Genomic DNA, 13,501 nt, shown 5'->3' on the forward strand with positions numbered 1-13,501 from the left:
TGTGCTTGTAGTAAGCAAGCCTTGGGGTGTTTATGGCTGTGCAGCGATGCTGCTTGTGCTCTTGTTAAGTGGGAGAAGGTGGTATTTTATAGCACAACAGGCATGAGAGCTGCTGGCTGAAAGGAATTGATGGCTCTGCTGCTTGCCCCTGCTAAGGGAATAGGGCTGCAGCCACCTCTTGTGCATGAGCCAAAGGGCATACCAGAGGGGGGACATACACACACCCCTCTTGTGGCAGCTGTGACCCCCCATGTGGGATGGGGGGACCTTCCTGCAGGAGACATGGGGCCAGGTGAGGGCTAACTGCATTAGCAGAGAGAGTTGGGAACAGCTGCTTGTGTGAATGATGTGTGGTTAAGATGGGCAAAGGAACAGGAGGGGGCTGGGGCCCAGGAAGGATTGCAGGGAGAGCTGGAAGTTCCCAGGCTGGGTCACAGCATGAAGAAACAAGGAGATGAAGGGAGAAAGGAGCGTGAGGCGAATGAGCATAAGAGTGTGAAGGAGAGCTGGAGAGACCACCTTCTCCACATCCCGAGGTCTAAGTCAGCAGAAGCATCTGGCTGCTTCATGCTCATGAAAACATTGCTGCTTTAGGAATAAACAAAGTTGTCATCAGAGATTCCTATTAAACATTAACCTGAGGGAATGAGTCACCCTGCTTGCTGCTCTGCAGGCAGGAGTCCACAGCCTGGAGGCGTCCCAAATCGGCACAGGGTGCCAGGCTGTGCAGATTGCCATCTCCATTAGAGACAAACGTTGTACATGAAATAAGGAGCAGGCAGCATTTGTCTACCTGCTGGGCTCTCTCCTCTGTGAGCAGGGAAAAATACGCTCTGTTGCCTATAATCCATGCAGAGTTACTCTTAACCCTATTATTCTGGATGAAAGACTCCTTTTGTCCCTTAGAAGACACCAGCGTGATGTCTTAAACCAGGCCATTTGCACACTGCAGTGATTAGCAGCCCCTGATGACAGGCAAAACATGATGAAACTGGACAGGACTAACCCTGTCTCTGCATCCTTCATATTTTGTCTCAGCTTCAGGAACATGCTCCTGCACAAACCACAAATTGCTGGCACTGTAACAAGGCACCCAAATGGTGAGAAAAGTCATAGTGGCCATCTGTAATACCAGTTTTTCCTTTCCAGTGTGTTCCATGGGAAACAGCACCGGCCGGCTCTACAGCGTGCTTGCCAAGACGCTGAGCAGTGGTGCCGTGTCCCAGCACCAGGACTGCCTGAAGCAGCCAGACTCAGCACAGCTAGGTCCAATAGACCCCAAGGATTTGCTGGAGGAATGTCAGGCCGTTCTGCAGAAACGGCCACCCCGGTTTCAGAGGAACTTTGTGAACCTGAAGAAAATTGCTGCTAGCAACCACCGTCCCATTCGAGTCATGCAGTGGAACATACTCGCCCAAGGTAGGAGCTGCCTCTAAGCTCAAGGTATGACCTTGAGACCGAATGCATCAATGAAAGCTCTGGCAGAGCAAAGGTGAACTACATGAGGTAAACTGACTGGGGACTGGGGGGAGTATTTTCAGCACTTGAAACAGAGGCTTTCCTTCTGCCCTATAGGAAAGGTAAAAAGGTATTTCCTTGCAACTGATGAACACAACTGAACGAAACACAATGAACTGAACTGAAAACAAAAAGCTCTGACCCATCAATTTTAGATAGTTGTTAATCCCCAGAAAAGACTCATCCTTCCCTAAGTTTTATTTTTTTGTAAAGCTTCTCTACACTTTTCTGATCAGCTTAGTGGTAAACTATCCAGGAATTCAGATCTATAATGGGAATTCTTAATTCTTCAAAATGAAAACTTGTTCAACAGCTTCATCTTAAAATCTTTTGTGGCAGGAAATCCCCCACGGAGGGGCTGCCTTTAACATTCTGCAACTAAGTCACTTCTACCCCACTGCATTTTTAGGCTTAAGCTGTAGCAGCCACATGTGGCAGTACTTGCAGCAGTATTAGTGGGAAGAGGGGGAGGAAGTCTTTAGTCTATCTTGTATCTGTAAAGGAAAGTTAGTTTCTTTGGAGTGACTGCAGTGGTTTGGGAATGGGTTCTCACACCCATTGTGAAACCTGACACCCTTAAAGGTGTCAGCAGCTACTCCTGAGACACCCGTGCCCTGCATGTAAACTGATGTCCACGCCTCTGGGCTCTGCAGAGCCCGGAGGAAGGCAGCCTGTTTGAGCTATCAATAACTGTTTTTTATTCCCCGCTCCCTGCTAATTTCAGCTCTCGGGGAAGGCAAAGACAACTTTGTTCAGTGCCCCATGGAAGCTCTGAAATGGGAGGAGAGGAAGTGCCTCATCCTGGAGGAAATTCTTGCGTACAAGCCTGACATCTTGTGCCTGCAAGAAGTTGACCACTACTTTGACACCTTTGAGCCACTCCTCAGCCGACTCGGCTACCAGTGCACTTTCTTCCCGAAGCCATGGTCCCCATGCCTAGATGTGGAGCAGAACAATGGGCCAGACGGCTGCGCCTTGTTTTTCCTCAAAGACCGCTTTGAGCTCATCAACAGCACCAACATTCGTCTGACTGCCATGAAGCTGAAGACCAACCAGGTGGCCATAGCTCAGACACTGAAGTGCAATGAAACTGGAAGACTGTTCTGCATTGCAGTCACTCACCTGAAAGCTCGCACTGGCTGGGAGAGGTTTCGGTCTGCGCAAGGCCGTGATCTTCTCCAGAACCTGAAGAATATCACTCAGGGTGCAAAGATCCCTCTGATCATCTGCGGAGACTTCAATGCAGAGCCAACTGAGGAGGTCTACAGAGAATTTTCCAACTCCAGCCTGAATTTAAACAGCGCGTACAAGTTGCTGAGCCCCGATGGACAGTCAGAGCCCCCATACACCACCTGGAAGATCCGGCCTTCAGGAGAGTGCCGGCACACACTGGATTATATCTGGTATTCCCAGCATGCCCTGAATGTTAACTCCGTCCTAGGCTTGCTAACTGAAGAGCAAATTGGGCCCAACAGGCTGCCATCATTCAATTACCCTTCGGATCACCTGTCCCTCGTGTGTGACTTTAGTTTTAATCAGGACCCTGACAGACTGCTGTAACATGTTGGAGTGCCACCTGGTACTGCAGTGTTTCAACTGACCACTATCTTATTTTAAAGAAAACTTTTGAAGCTGGAAGCTATTGAAAGATGAGGAAATACTGTTGACTAAACATATTTTGGGCACTTGCTTGCAGTTACACTTGCCGTTCAGCCCTCGTTAATCTGGAGCCTTCAAGGAAGGAAGAAAGAAGCCATGTTCTCATCATGGTCTTCTTGCTATGTCAGGATTTGAAAACCAGAACGCAAATGAGCTTTATCCTTCAGTACCCCCGTTTAAGGATGTAATCCTCTAATGAATGTGGAGGCCTTAGTATTTAAATCAAAATGTTTGTGTTTATAGAACAACTTGGCCTGAGAGCTCATTTTATTTATATAATGTTAAGCTTCTGAAAGTACCAAAGGGAATGAGGTTCAAGTGTCCAGTGAGGTTCTTTTAAATCTTCTTCTGCTGCAATATAGAGGAAGTTTAGTGCAGTTTAGACATGAACAAATCTAAGCTTATACTAGTGCAGTCTTCTCATTTGTACATGACCCGGGATGGCAAATTCACTAAGAGTGAATGGAGAGCAGCGTGGTGCAGGGAAGGGTGCTCCAGTAAGGGCAGGCGAGGAGATAGAGGCACACTATATCCTAGACTAATACCCTCACTTTTCCAGGTGAATGTGTATGTGTCTGTTACATACATAACACCCTGTAGGTATGTACATACAGTGACTGTTAGCTTTGTCTCTTCTGTGCTTCCCTTTGGAGGATGCAACTAACCAGGGAGTATTCTTCCTCTGCTTCAAGTATTACTATTCTAAATGGTTTAAATTTGTACTCTTGTCAGTCTTGGTGTTTCAGTAAAGGGCCAATCTTCATGTTGAAAAAATTTATTTATCTTCAGAATCTAAAGCTACACTGCAACCTGTTGTAAGATAAAATGTATTTATTGAGAGAAGTTGGTGATCGTGCATCTGATTTGAAATCAGGCAGTTGCAGTGTTCAGGAGCCGCTTGCTGTGCCCCTGAGGAACTCTGGCCAAGTACCTAGGCTACAACAGAGCTGTGTTAGTATAGTAACTCATGTGATGCTCATTGGTATGACATAAGAATTGCATATATGGATTATCAACATGTCACTGTGCTGGAAAATGCAATGGGGAGAGAGGAGGGAAGAGAGACAACAGCTGGAATTGGGCCAACATTTAGATAGTTGAGAAAGATAAGGCAGGGTAAATAAAGCACTACTTCCATATAAAGTAGGGTGCATAGTAGCTCTTAAATGTTTGTGTTATATTAATAAAACTCTTTGGAAAAAAAGAAGTCTCTGCTATCTTTCTCATTTCCCTGTCCTAAGTACGTGACCTGTGTCAGTTAGTTGGAGGTTCAAGTTAGTGGTGATGCTTCCTGGTCCAGACCTCTTTCCTCTCACCCCACAGTCCTAATCTCACAAGGTGGCACAGCTGCTTTGCCTTCACAGCATGCATTATTTCTCCAGCTTGTCAGGCCCAAATCCCACAGCAAGTGTGTAGAGAAGAGAGGCACTTTTAGTGATGTTAAACTGCTCTTTCCCCTAGTTAGAGATGATCCCAAAACTCTGTATTACTGTAAATATTACCCTTTCCAACAGTTGTGCAGAGCTATAAACCTGGCCAGTACTGCAAAGCAGGGTGCAAGTATTCCTCCCTGAGGGCTGCTAAGCATACCTAGCAGGGCTAGCTCTTCACAAGAGGCAGCTGTCCCTTTGTTTTAAAACCTCAGTTGAAGAGCAAGAAATGCCACAGGTATGTGCTTTATCCAGCCCATAAATTACTGTACCTGCGCTGCTGGTAAGTAAAATACGGAGTCTGACAACTGGAAGTCTCCAATCCCCACACAAACACACTCCCTGTCAGGCAGAAAATGAAGAACTGTTGCACAGCAGTAAGACACTCAGATGTTCCTGACCCTTGCAGATTGAGGGCAATGATTGCTTCCAAGCAGAGGTCCCTCTGACCAGCCTGGGACTTACGTGGATTTGAATTTCTCCAGGCAGAAAGGATTTTACAGCCAAGGAGAGGACATCCTTGGTGAATACTCTTACCAGGGCAGATGCAATATGCCTTCAGATGGGATTTTAGAAGGAGCAGATTGTGCCCCTGGAAGCCAGAAGGGGTGGCTCTTTTGGGGGAGATTTTGGGCCAGAGATGCAACACTCCTGCAGAAAGGCAGACCTTTGAGCATCCCTGCCATAAGTGTTTCATACCACCAGCTAGACTGTGAGAGCTTCCTTGTCATGGTGCTGGCTGCCCCCCTTGCTCTTTGAGAGGGTGAGATGCAGTGCGTCTCGTTTATGTCTTCTATTAGGATTATTCCTCAAATGGTCTTGCAAGGAGGAGAAATAATACAAGTGCCCATTAATGGAGGTATCTAGTCATCTGTAACTAAAAAAAGCAACACCACAACATAGACCTATCAAATGGTACCTTTAACAAGTCGAATTCTTGCTCATCTACCACAAAAAGTGACACCAGAAGCTGGATTTTCCACCCAGACTATTTTGGCAGTTTCTAGAAGAAGCTACACCTGTGGTAGAAAGCCCTGACTTAAGAGCACAGATAATCCTGTACTCAAATCTGTATTTAAAAACAAACTAAGCCATAACCAAAAAGCCCTTTAATTTCATTTCACTTGTGCACAAGCAGCTCCATGGTCCCTCACGGTGGCAGTTTCGTCGCTGCCAGGGCACAGAGCCACAGCAGTACTTTTGGGGAAGAGTTTACCAGCAGGAACTAAACTATCACAGCTGCAAAATTCCCAATCACTCTCACGATGTAATGATATTTGGTATCTGGACAATTCTTAGGACATTTTTACTCAGACCCTTGCTTGCAACACTACCTGTACTACAAAATAAACTGAACTGGAGAAACTGCACGATTTGTATGGCATTTTGCCATCAATGCAGAGCACTTTGGAGCAGAAAAGGCTGGGCTTCTTTCATCCTGGAAATGTGGCAGTGGGCGGTCACTTCTTCATCTCCTTCGAGGGTTATTGCGAAGGTGAGGGGTGGGTGGCATAACTGAAAAGGCTAGGGATTCTCCCCATCTCAAGGCACCTGTTAGTACTGCCACACTCAGAAAATCACATACCTTGGCTATAGCACAATGGCGAACCCTTTCTGCTGTATTTTAATGAAAAGCAGACAAGCTGCAGAATTTACCACACAACCTCCCGGTCAGCCTCACCCTTTTGTTCTAGTACTTGCCATAAAATTAATTTTGCAGACAGACATTAGGAAAACTTAAATATTGCTCTTGCTTTGTTTTATGCCTGCAGCACTAAAATGCTTTTGCCAGCTATAAATATCAGTACACTAAATATTTTTCACAGGAAGAAGCGGAAAGGGCTTTCTTTTTCTATGTAGCAGTATGACTCCCACAGTAAAAATGTCTTCAAAGCTCTTCCTGCAGCTGTCTGCCTTACAAGCACACCAAGGCTAAAAAAAGTCTCAACAGATTCCTTGCTCTCATCTTGAATAAAAGCTGCATTAGCTCTAGCAGTGACACTTTTCCTTTACGCTCAAGTGAGCTAACAAAGGAACGACCCACTTGTTTAATTTGCTGAAAGGCATAAGCTGTTGCAGCTTATTAAAACACTATCTCTTTTGAGGAACAATTGGATCACAAGTAAATAGTGTCACTTGGATCTTCTTCACTTAATAAGCTTAACACCTGCTATTAGAACTGTCTCCACAAGGCAGAATTACTTTGCTTGTTCTGACTGTAACAAGCTTCACATGCAACAGAGATCCCTGCTGCATGTGTCATGGTATGACCTGAGACTTCAAGCACCTCTCCATTCTCTGATCAACTCTTGGCTGCCCTTGATCTTTGATCAGCTCATATGTAATTCTCCAAAGCCCTGAAGTTGATAAAATCAATCAGCAGAGGATCCCAAGAGCCCAGCCTTCCTTTCAGCATGCTTTACCCAGACAATCACGTCAAGGCCCAGAACCCTTTGCTAAGCAGGATGTCCAAGAGAGAGCTAACAAAAGGAGTGTCTCCAGGATGGGATTCGCCTTTCATCCTCTCTTGTCACGACCCCAAAATTTTGATATTCAGATCTTTATTCTGAGTTGCAGCTCACAGTTAAGATTTATTCCCCCCGTGGATTACACAGCATCACGCTTTTCATCCTGTAACTTACAATGGTAGTTACTGACTTGAAAAATAAAACCATTTGTATTTACATCTGTAAAATCAGTGATACCACCAGTGTGTATGTCTCAACGCCTTCTGTGTAAGGAGCGTTCACCTCACGTGAATTTCATTCCACTCGCACATCTAGAAAAGTTACTCCTTGCCAAGGACAAGTTAAGCCTGGAGTCCTCTACATGAGCCAGCAGCTTCAGATGTAAAATTAAGTCCTGTTTTCACACACGTACAAAATAACAGGTTTTTTTCAATGGGATTGTAGAAGTCTAGAAGTATAGCTACATACTAACATTTTCAATGTTCTAGCGTTCCTTTGTCCATTTCAGATGTTACAAATCTGACCAAAGGTCCTGAGGTGACATCCTCCAACACCACCAGTAAAAGCATACTAGTTCATAGAATCATAGACCAGTTTGGGTTGGAAGGGACCTTAAAGATCATCTAGTTCCAACTCCCCTGCTACACCAATCTTCTGTTACACTAGCTTGCTCAAAGCCCCATCCAACCCAGCCTTGAATACTTCCAGGGATAGGGCATCCACAACTTTCCTAAGCAACCTGTTCCAGTGTCCCATCACCCTCACAGTGAAGAATTCCTTCCTAATATCTAATCTAAAGCAGCACATTGAAGAGCAAACTTGCAGAGACCTAGAGAATGATCTGAGACTTTCAATGAGAGGTGGGACCCTTGGCTGCAGAAATCCCCAGGGAAAGGCTGCCTCTTGTAAGAGGCACGGCTTGCTGTCCAGATGACATACCACCTCTGAAGAACAACTTGGAGGCACAAGGAACACAAAGCAATGCTGGAGAGCTGTGCTTAAGCAGATGCACTCAAAACGCTGCCTGTGTCAAACAGCCTGTTGTATTTCCAGCTAGCAGCTAAATAAAAAAAAGTGAGGAGTACATAGTCATACATGGAAAGATTAACAAAAAAGGTCTTCAGTGTTTGAAGTCAGGTTAAGCAAGTTCCCTTTCCCTTTCAGTCGCAGCATATCCTCACACAAAGTGAGAGCCACAGCACTTCACGCACTTGTGGTAAACACGCTCTGGTGCCAGTGCTGTGGTGCTCCGCGGTGGCCGGGGCAGAGCCACGGGACCATCGCCAGCCCCGTGGTCAGAGGCAGCACTGACTGCATCAGAGTGTCTCAGAGCATGCCTACGAGCTGACTACATCCCACGAGCAGCAGGGATGTGTGCCTTCATTCCTTAATTTTTGCCATTACATAATGAAGTCTTGGCTCTAACTTAAGAGGTCATCAGATGCAGAACCTATCTATTTCCAGGAAGATACTTTGCCCCCATCTGACTTCCAGCGTATCTAAATTAGGTGTCAGAAAGGTCTCAACTTGAGGTAGAGATTACACCCTCTGAGATACAGCATTGCTTTCATATGCCTAACAGCCACTTAGTAAGCTATTCCTTACAGACAAGACTGACAAATGTACTTTGAAAAACACTTACTACTTTTCTCTCATCTTTTAGCTCAGATTTGTTCTACCTGCCTCTCTCCTCACTGCTCCTTTTCTCTTTACCCAGAACATTAGTGCCTCTCCTACTACCAAATTAATCAAGCCATTTCCCAGCTTCCTCTGCTTTCCTTTCTACCTCTTTCTCAGCAACAAAAATCCTGTTCTTTCTCCTACCTTTCCTCCTGTGATGGGGTCTTCATCCTCTACCCCAGGCCAGAAACACAGCTTGTGTGTAAGAACCTTTGCTTCCTTGGCAGAAGGGATTAGTGCCTTCTACACCATGTTTTTTTACCTGCTTCAGCTTCTTCATCTCTGTGTTCCTAAAACTCTGCTTCCCTGCTTAGAGTCTGAAAAAGAGTAAGTTTCCCAGAAGACTTTCAAAGCTCCTCACATGCTGGTCTGGCTGCAAGAAGCTAATCCCACAATTCTTACCAGCTGAAGGGAAGAATGGGGCTTACTCCTAGGACTCTAGAGGTAACTTGCTTTTACTATTAAAAGGTAAAAAACCTCCAATATAAGTACTTAATTCTGGTCTCCCTTCTAATTACTGAAGACCTCAGCTCCAGATATCTGTTAAAATTGCTCCTCCAGGCATGAAGTAGATGGTCATCTAGACTTCAATCATTTCAAGACTACCCAAGTTTCTACTCTGAAGACTTCCCAGGGAATCTCACTAGCAATTGGGGCCCACTGGGCACCTGGCTACCCACAAGCTGATGTGCCAGTGTGGTCCCCATGAAAACAGGGTAAGTTACCCTGCATCTATGTTAAGCCATGCACATGGACTGCAAACATGGAGCAAACATCTGTAGTGCATGTTCCCATACCAGCTTTACCCTGTAGCCATGCATGATGCTCCCTGTAACTTCAGTGAATTACAAATGAAAACCTATTCAGATACTTCATTCAGAAAAAAACCATCTACCTAGAGTCATGTATTTGTGCTGAAGCCAAGTTGGCAATGTCAATGGCAACAACATTGAAAGGAGCAGCAGTATCACTAGTGTTTCTCTCTGTTCACAGTTTCTACCTTCCAGTGCTTTCAGCCTGTGAGATCATCAGAAATTAGTAAACTGGGGTAGCCAAGTCTGCTCATTTCTACCTTTCCTCTACAGTGTAGACTGCTGGAGAAGCAGTTAGGTAGTTCACAGAGTTCACCATCCTGAAAAAGCATAAGCGAACTAGATCCTTGTCAGAACTTACCTCACCAACTACCACAAGCTTGACGGGTATTTTAACACAGAATATTGCGATGTACAGCCACTGGGAGTACTGGACTAGTGAGCAGCTCCAGAATCCCACACTACATCATCTGTCCTAGGCTGAATGCCTGGAAGATTTTCAATAAGCACATAAGAAGGTTAATAGGCTGAAAGGAGAAAGTAAAAAATCAAAAGCAGACCAAACACCATTAAATTTTGTTTTTGTATTTCAGTAAAACCTACTTGAATACACTTTGAAACAAGAGTACAACAAAATAGAATATACTTCAAATGTTGAATATACAAACTATTATAGTTCGTTCTGAACACTGGTACTTCCCTCTTAAACTAAAAAACTTTACAGGTTTAGAACTACCAGACAAAAGCTCATGCTGGGCGTGACCTTCCGAGTGACAGAGTAGAGCTGAAACTGAAATGCTGCATGGATGTCAAGGCTCAGTGAGAGACAGAGGCATGATACAGCAGAAGGCTCAAAGCCTGTTGCTATTTTGTCCACAGTTAAGGAATTTAGACAGACTTTTAACTACCATACAAAATATGTTACATGTCATTCTATATCAATACTGTGCTAGGTACAAGGTTTTAAAAAACTTTGTTTTCATAAAAAAGCTTTACACAAACAAGCCATTAGCTTATTTCAAGAAAGATAACTGAAAATCAGTCTAAGGCTTTCATTTTGAATCTGCTGAAGCTGTATGATACAAAAATCCCTCTAGGTCTCTGTCTTCTTTTAGAAGCTCTTTACATCTCCTTTATTTCATGTCCTACAATACCTAGTAGCAGAGTTTTTCACGTAGCACCAGTTGAGTACTGTGGGAACACAGCAGTAATTGCTGGTATGCACATAAAATGCATCAAATTTGCCATTTGTAACAATGGGATTTTCCTCTGCCCTGAAAACTGAAGCCCAAGGCAAACCTCTCACACAGCCCTCGTTTAGTGTTCCAGGTCCTAGTGTAACTTGTTAGCAGGTGGTGTAGTGACTTGTTTGGTCCCTCTTCAGTCCCTCTATCCTTCCTTCTCCATAGGTTCAGCTGTGTCCCAGCTGAAGAGGCAGTTTTGTCACCATATCCATATGGTTCAATTCCCACTGAAACATGGGAAAATAATTTATTTTCCCAGTAAGTCTTCAACATATGCATGTTTACTACCATTCCCAAACTCCTTTCTGACTTGATGATCACACCCACTTCCCTCCCCCAGTTATGTCAGTATATTCAAAACCGTAAGAGTCTAGAAGTCCGTGCTGGAAGCAACCTGTTCTTCATTTCTCACATGCTATGATTCCTTCTGTTTTCATTGTTACAGGAAGGGCAATAGCTGAGGGTGTGCTAACTACTACTACGTGGGTCACAGTCTTGCTTCCATCTGCTGGCTTCTCTTCTTTCACCAGCTGCAGTGTTTTCACTTCACATTCCTGTTTTGAAGCTGCTGTGTCTGATTTAGCTTCTGGACTTTTTATAACGGCACTAATCACCCTGGGAGGAGTCTGGCCAGAGGCCTGCTGAGTGGGCACTGATAGTCTCATTACTGGTGTCCCATGAGCTATAGACACTGGGGTTAGTGCTCTAACAGCCAGCGGAGCTCCCACAATGTTAATACTCCCTGACCCAGACAGGCCTGTTTTCGTCTGTAACTGACACTGTGTAAGCTGTGTGGCAGGGATGGTAATGATTTTGGCAGGCTGCATCGTGATTCTATCTCCATTTTCAGCAGATGTTGGCATCACCGTAGGGATTGTCTGGATTACTACCTTTGGAGTTGTTGCTGTCGTTGGACTTGTGTTGGTCACTAATGGTGACCCTGTGTTTACTGACTGCACTGCCACAGTTGAGATTTTCTGTCCCAGAGAGGTCATGACAACAGGCACTTGCATTGCCACACGAACAGTCCTACAAAAACCAAGGAAGATGTGTGTGTTCATGCCAAAACATGGGGCACCACTACAGATGACAACGGGGACAGACAAATCTAGGATATACACGTTTTTAACCAATTCTTTAAAAAACTCAGCCCAGCAAACAAAAACCCAACCCCAAACCTTTCACACACCTGGCAATAGGACTTTGGAAATTTATCAACATTCCAATCTTTTTTTCCCCCTCCCTCTCTCTACATCATTTAAAACACGTGTGAGGACAAGCATACTGACAGTTGTCTATGATCTCATAGACTTTCATCGGATTCCAGCATGGTTTAGTGGGAAGGAATCCCTGCCCAGGGAGGTATCAAGGTGGAACCAGATGATCTTTAAGGTCCCTTCCAACCTAAATCATGCTGTGTTACACTGCTGTTTGCAAATCAAAGCCACATTAACACAAACCTGGGGGCTGTCATTGCTGGGACAGTAGTAGTGGTAGTTGAGGGCCGAGATGAGGACGTATCATGTGCTGGCGAGGCAATATTCACAACTCTGGTGACTGCTTTTTCTGTTCTGGTACAGCTTAACTGAGAGGAATTTTTCCCTCCACGAGCAGAGGTCGCTGCTTTTAAAAAGTTTTCTGCAGATAAAGACACTCTAAAAAAAAACTTTCTAATGACTTTTGATCCGTAGGCATTGACAAATCTTCATTGCAGGCCTCGCTTTTGTCATCATCTATGACAACTATGTTTTTTGGCATCTCCTTAAACTGATAGACAAGCCTCTGTCCCTCAACTTTTGCCAGGATTCCCCTTTGATAGTAGTATCTGCAAGAAAAGTACAATTAAGAAGTAAGCCACACAGGGACCGATTTTGAAGAAAACCTCATTGTATGCTAACAAGAAAACCTGAAGTAACCACAGTGAAGCCTACAGTGTGAAGAGGTATGGAAAGAAGCTGGCAAAACATACTGGCAGAGGATCTGAAGGAGCTACCTGAAAAAAATATGACCTTTTAAACACATACTTCAGGAATTAAATTACAAAATAACTGGTAATAGAAAAAGCAGTAGGGACTGCCAGACTGAAGGCTAAGCAGGCAAGAGGGAAAAGCTTTTACAATTTCTGAACTGTTGAATTTCTGTAGGTAAAATTAAGAATCAGATTAAAAATTATAGTAGGTAACTTAAGGACCTAAGACTTTTTACCTCAGAGCTCTTCCCATAGTCTCATAGTTCATGTCAGGTTTGTTTTTGTGTTTCCCCCAGAGTCTGGAGACAGCTTTTGAGTCCACAAGTTTAAAGATTCCCTTCTCTCGCTGAGTCCATTTAATGTATCGAGGACAAGTATTTTTGTCCTGGAGAAGGTCCAGAAGGAACTCCCATAAGTATGTTGTATTTCCTACAACAGAAAGCATTTAAATATCAGAAAACCACTTTTAAAGGTAACAAAGTTCTCCATATTTCGGTAACTCTGACTTACTTGCACTACAGGCAACGTTACGCAGAGCACGGCATGTAATGTAACCTGCACATACTCATTCATTCTCTTATGTTTAGTAAAGCTTCCATAAATATTTACATTCCCAAAGAAGCTAATCCAAGTGATCTGCTATACAGCACAGGAGCCTGTTCATTCTCAGTTCTTGAAAAGAAGTGTGGGAGGCTCTTCCAAGGCACTACAACCTACATCT

At 44.3% G+C, this 13,501-nt stretch overlaps 2 protein-coding genes across 2 annotated transcripts in view; one reads left to right on the top strand and one right to left on the bottom strand.

Annotated features, from left to right (window-relative positions):
• Positions 1-282: 282 nt before the first annotated feature.
• Positions 283-3,345, top strand: CCRN4L (CCR4 carbon catabolite repression 4-like (S. cerevisiae)). The gene is made up of 3 exons (XM_009077473.1): positions 283-292; positions 1,150-1,419; positions 2,243-3,345. Exons 1-3 carry the CDS (start codon positions 283-285, stop codon positions 3,076-3,078), a joined length of 1,116 nt encoding a protein of 371 aa, XP_009075721.1. The 3' UTR covers positions 3,079-3,345.
• Positions 3,346-11,212: 7,867 nt separating this feature from the next.
• ELF2 (E74-like factor 2 (ets domain transcription factor)) overlaps positions 11,213-13,501 on the bottom strand; it is a 9,945-nt gene continuing 7,656 nt past the window's right edge. The window contains 4 exon segments of the mRNA XM_009077474.1: positions 11,213-11,840; positions 12,272-12,468; positions 12,471-12,636; positions 13,017-13,209. Of these exon segments, the coding sequence (XP_009075722.1) occupies positions 11,213-11,840; positions 12,272-12,468; positions 12,471-12,636; positions 13,017-13,209 (1,184 nt within the window).

This window comes from Acanthisitta chloris, unplaced genomic scaffold (genome assembly GCF_000695815.1).
Source record: "Acanthisitta chloris isolate BGI_N310 unplaced genomic scaffold, ASM69581v1 scaffold14246, whole genome shotgun sequence".
Classification (NCBI taxonomy): domain Eukaryota; kingdom Metazoa; phylum Chordata; class Aves; order Passeriformes; family Acanthisittidae; genus Acanthisitta; species Acanthisitta chloris.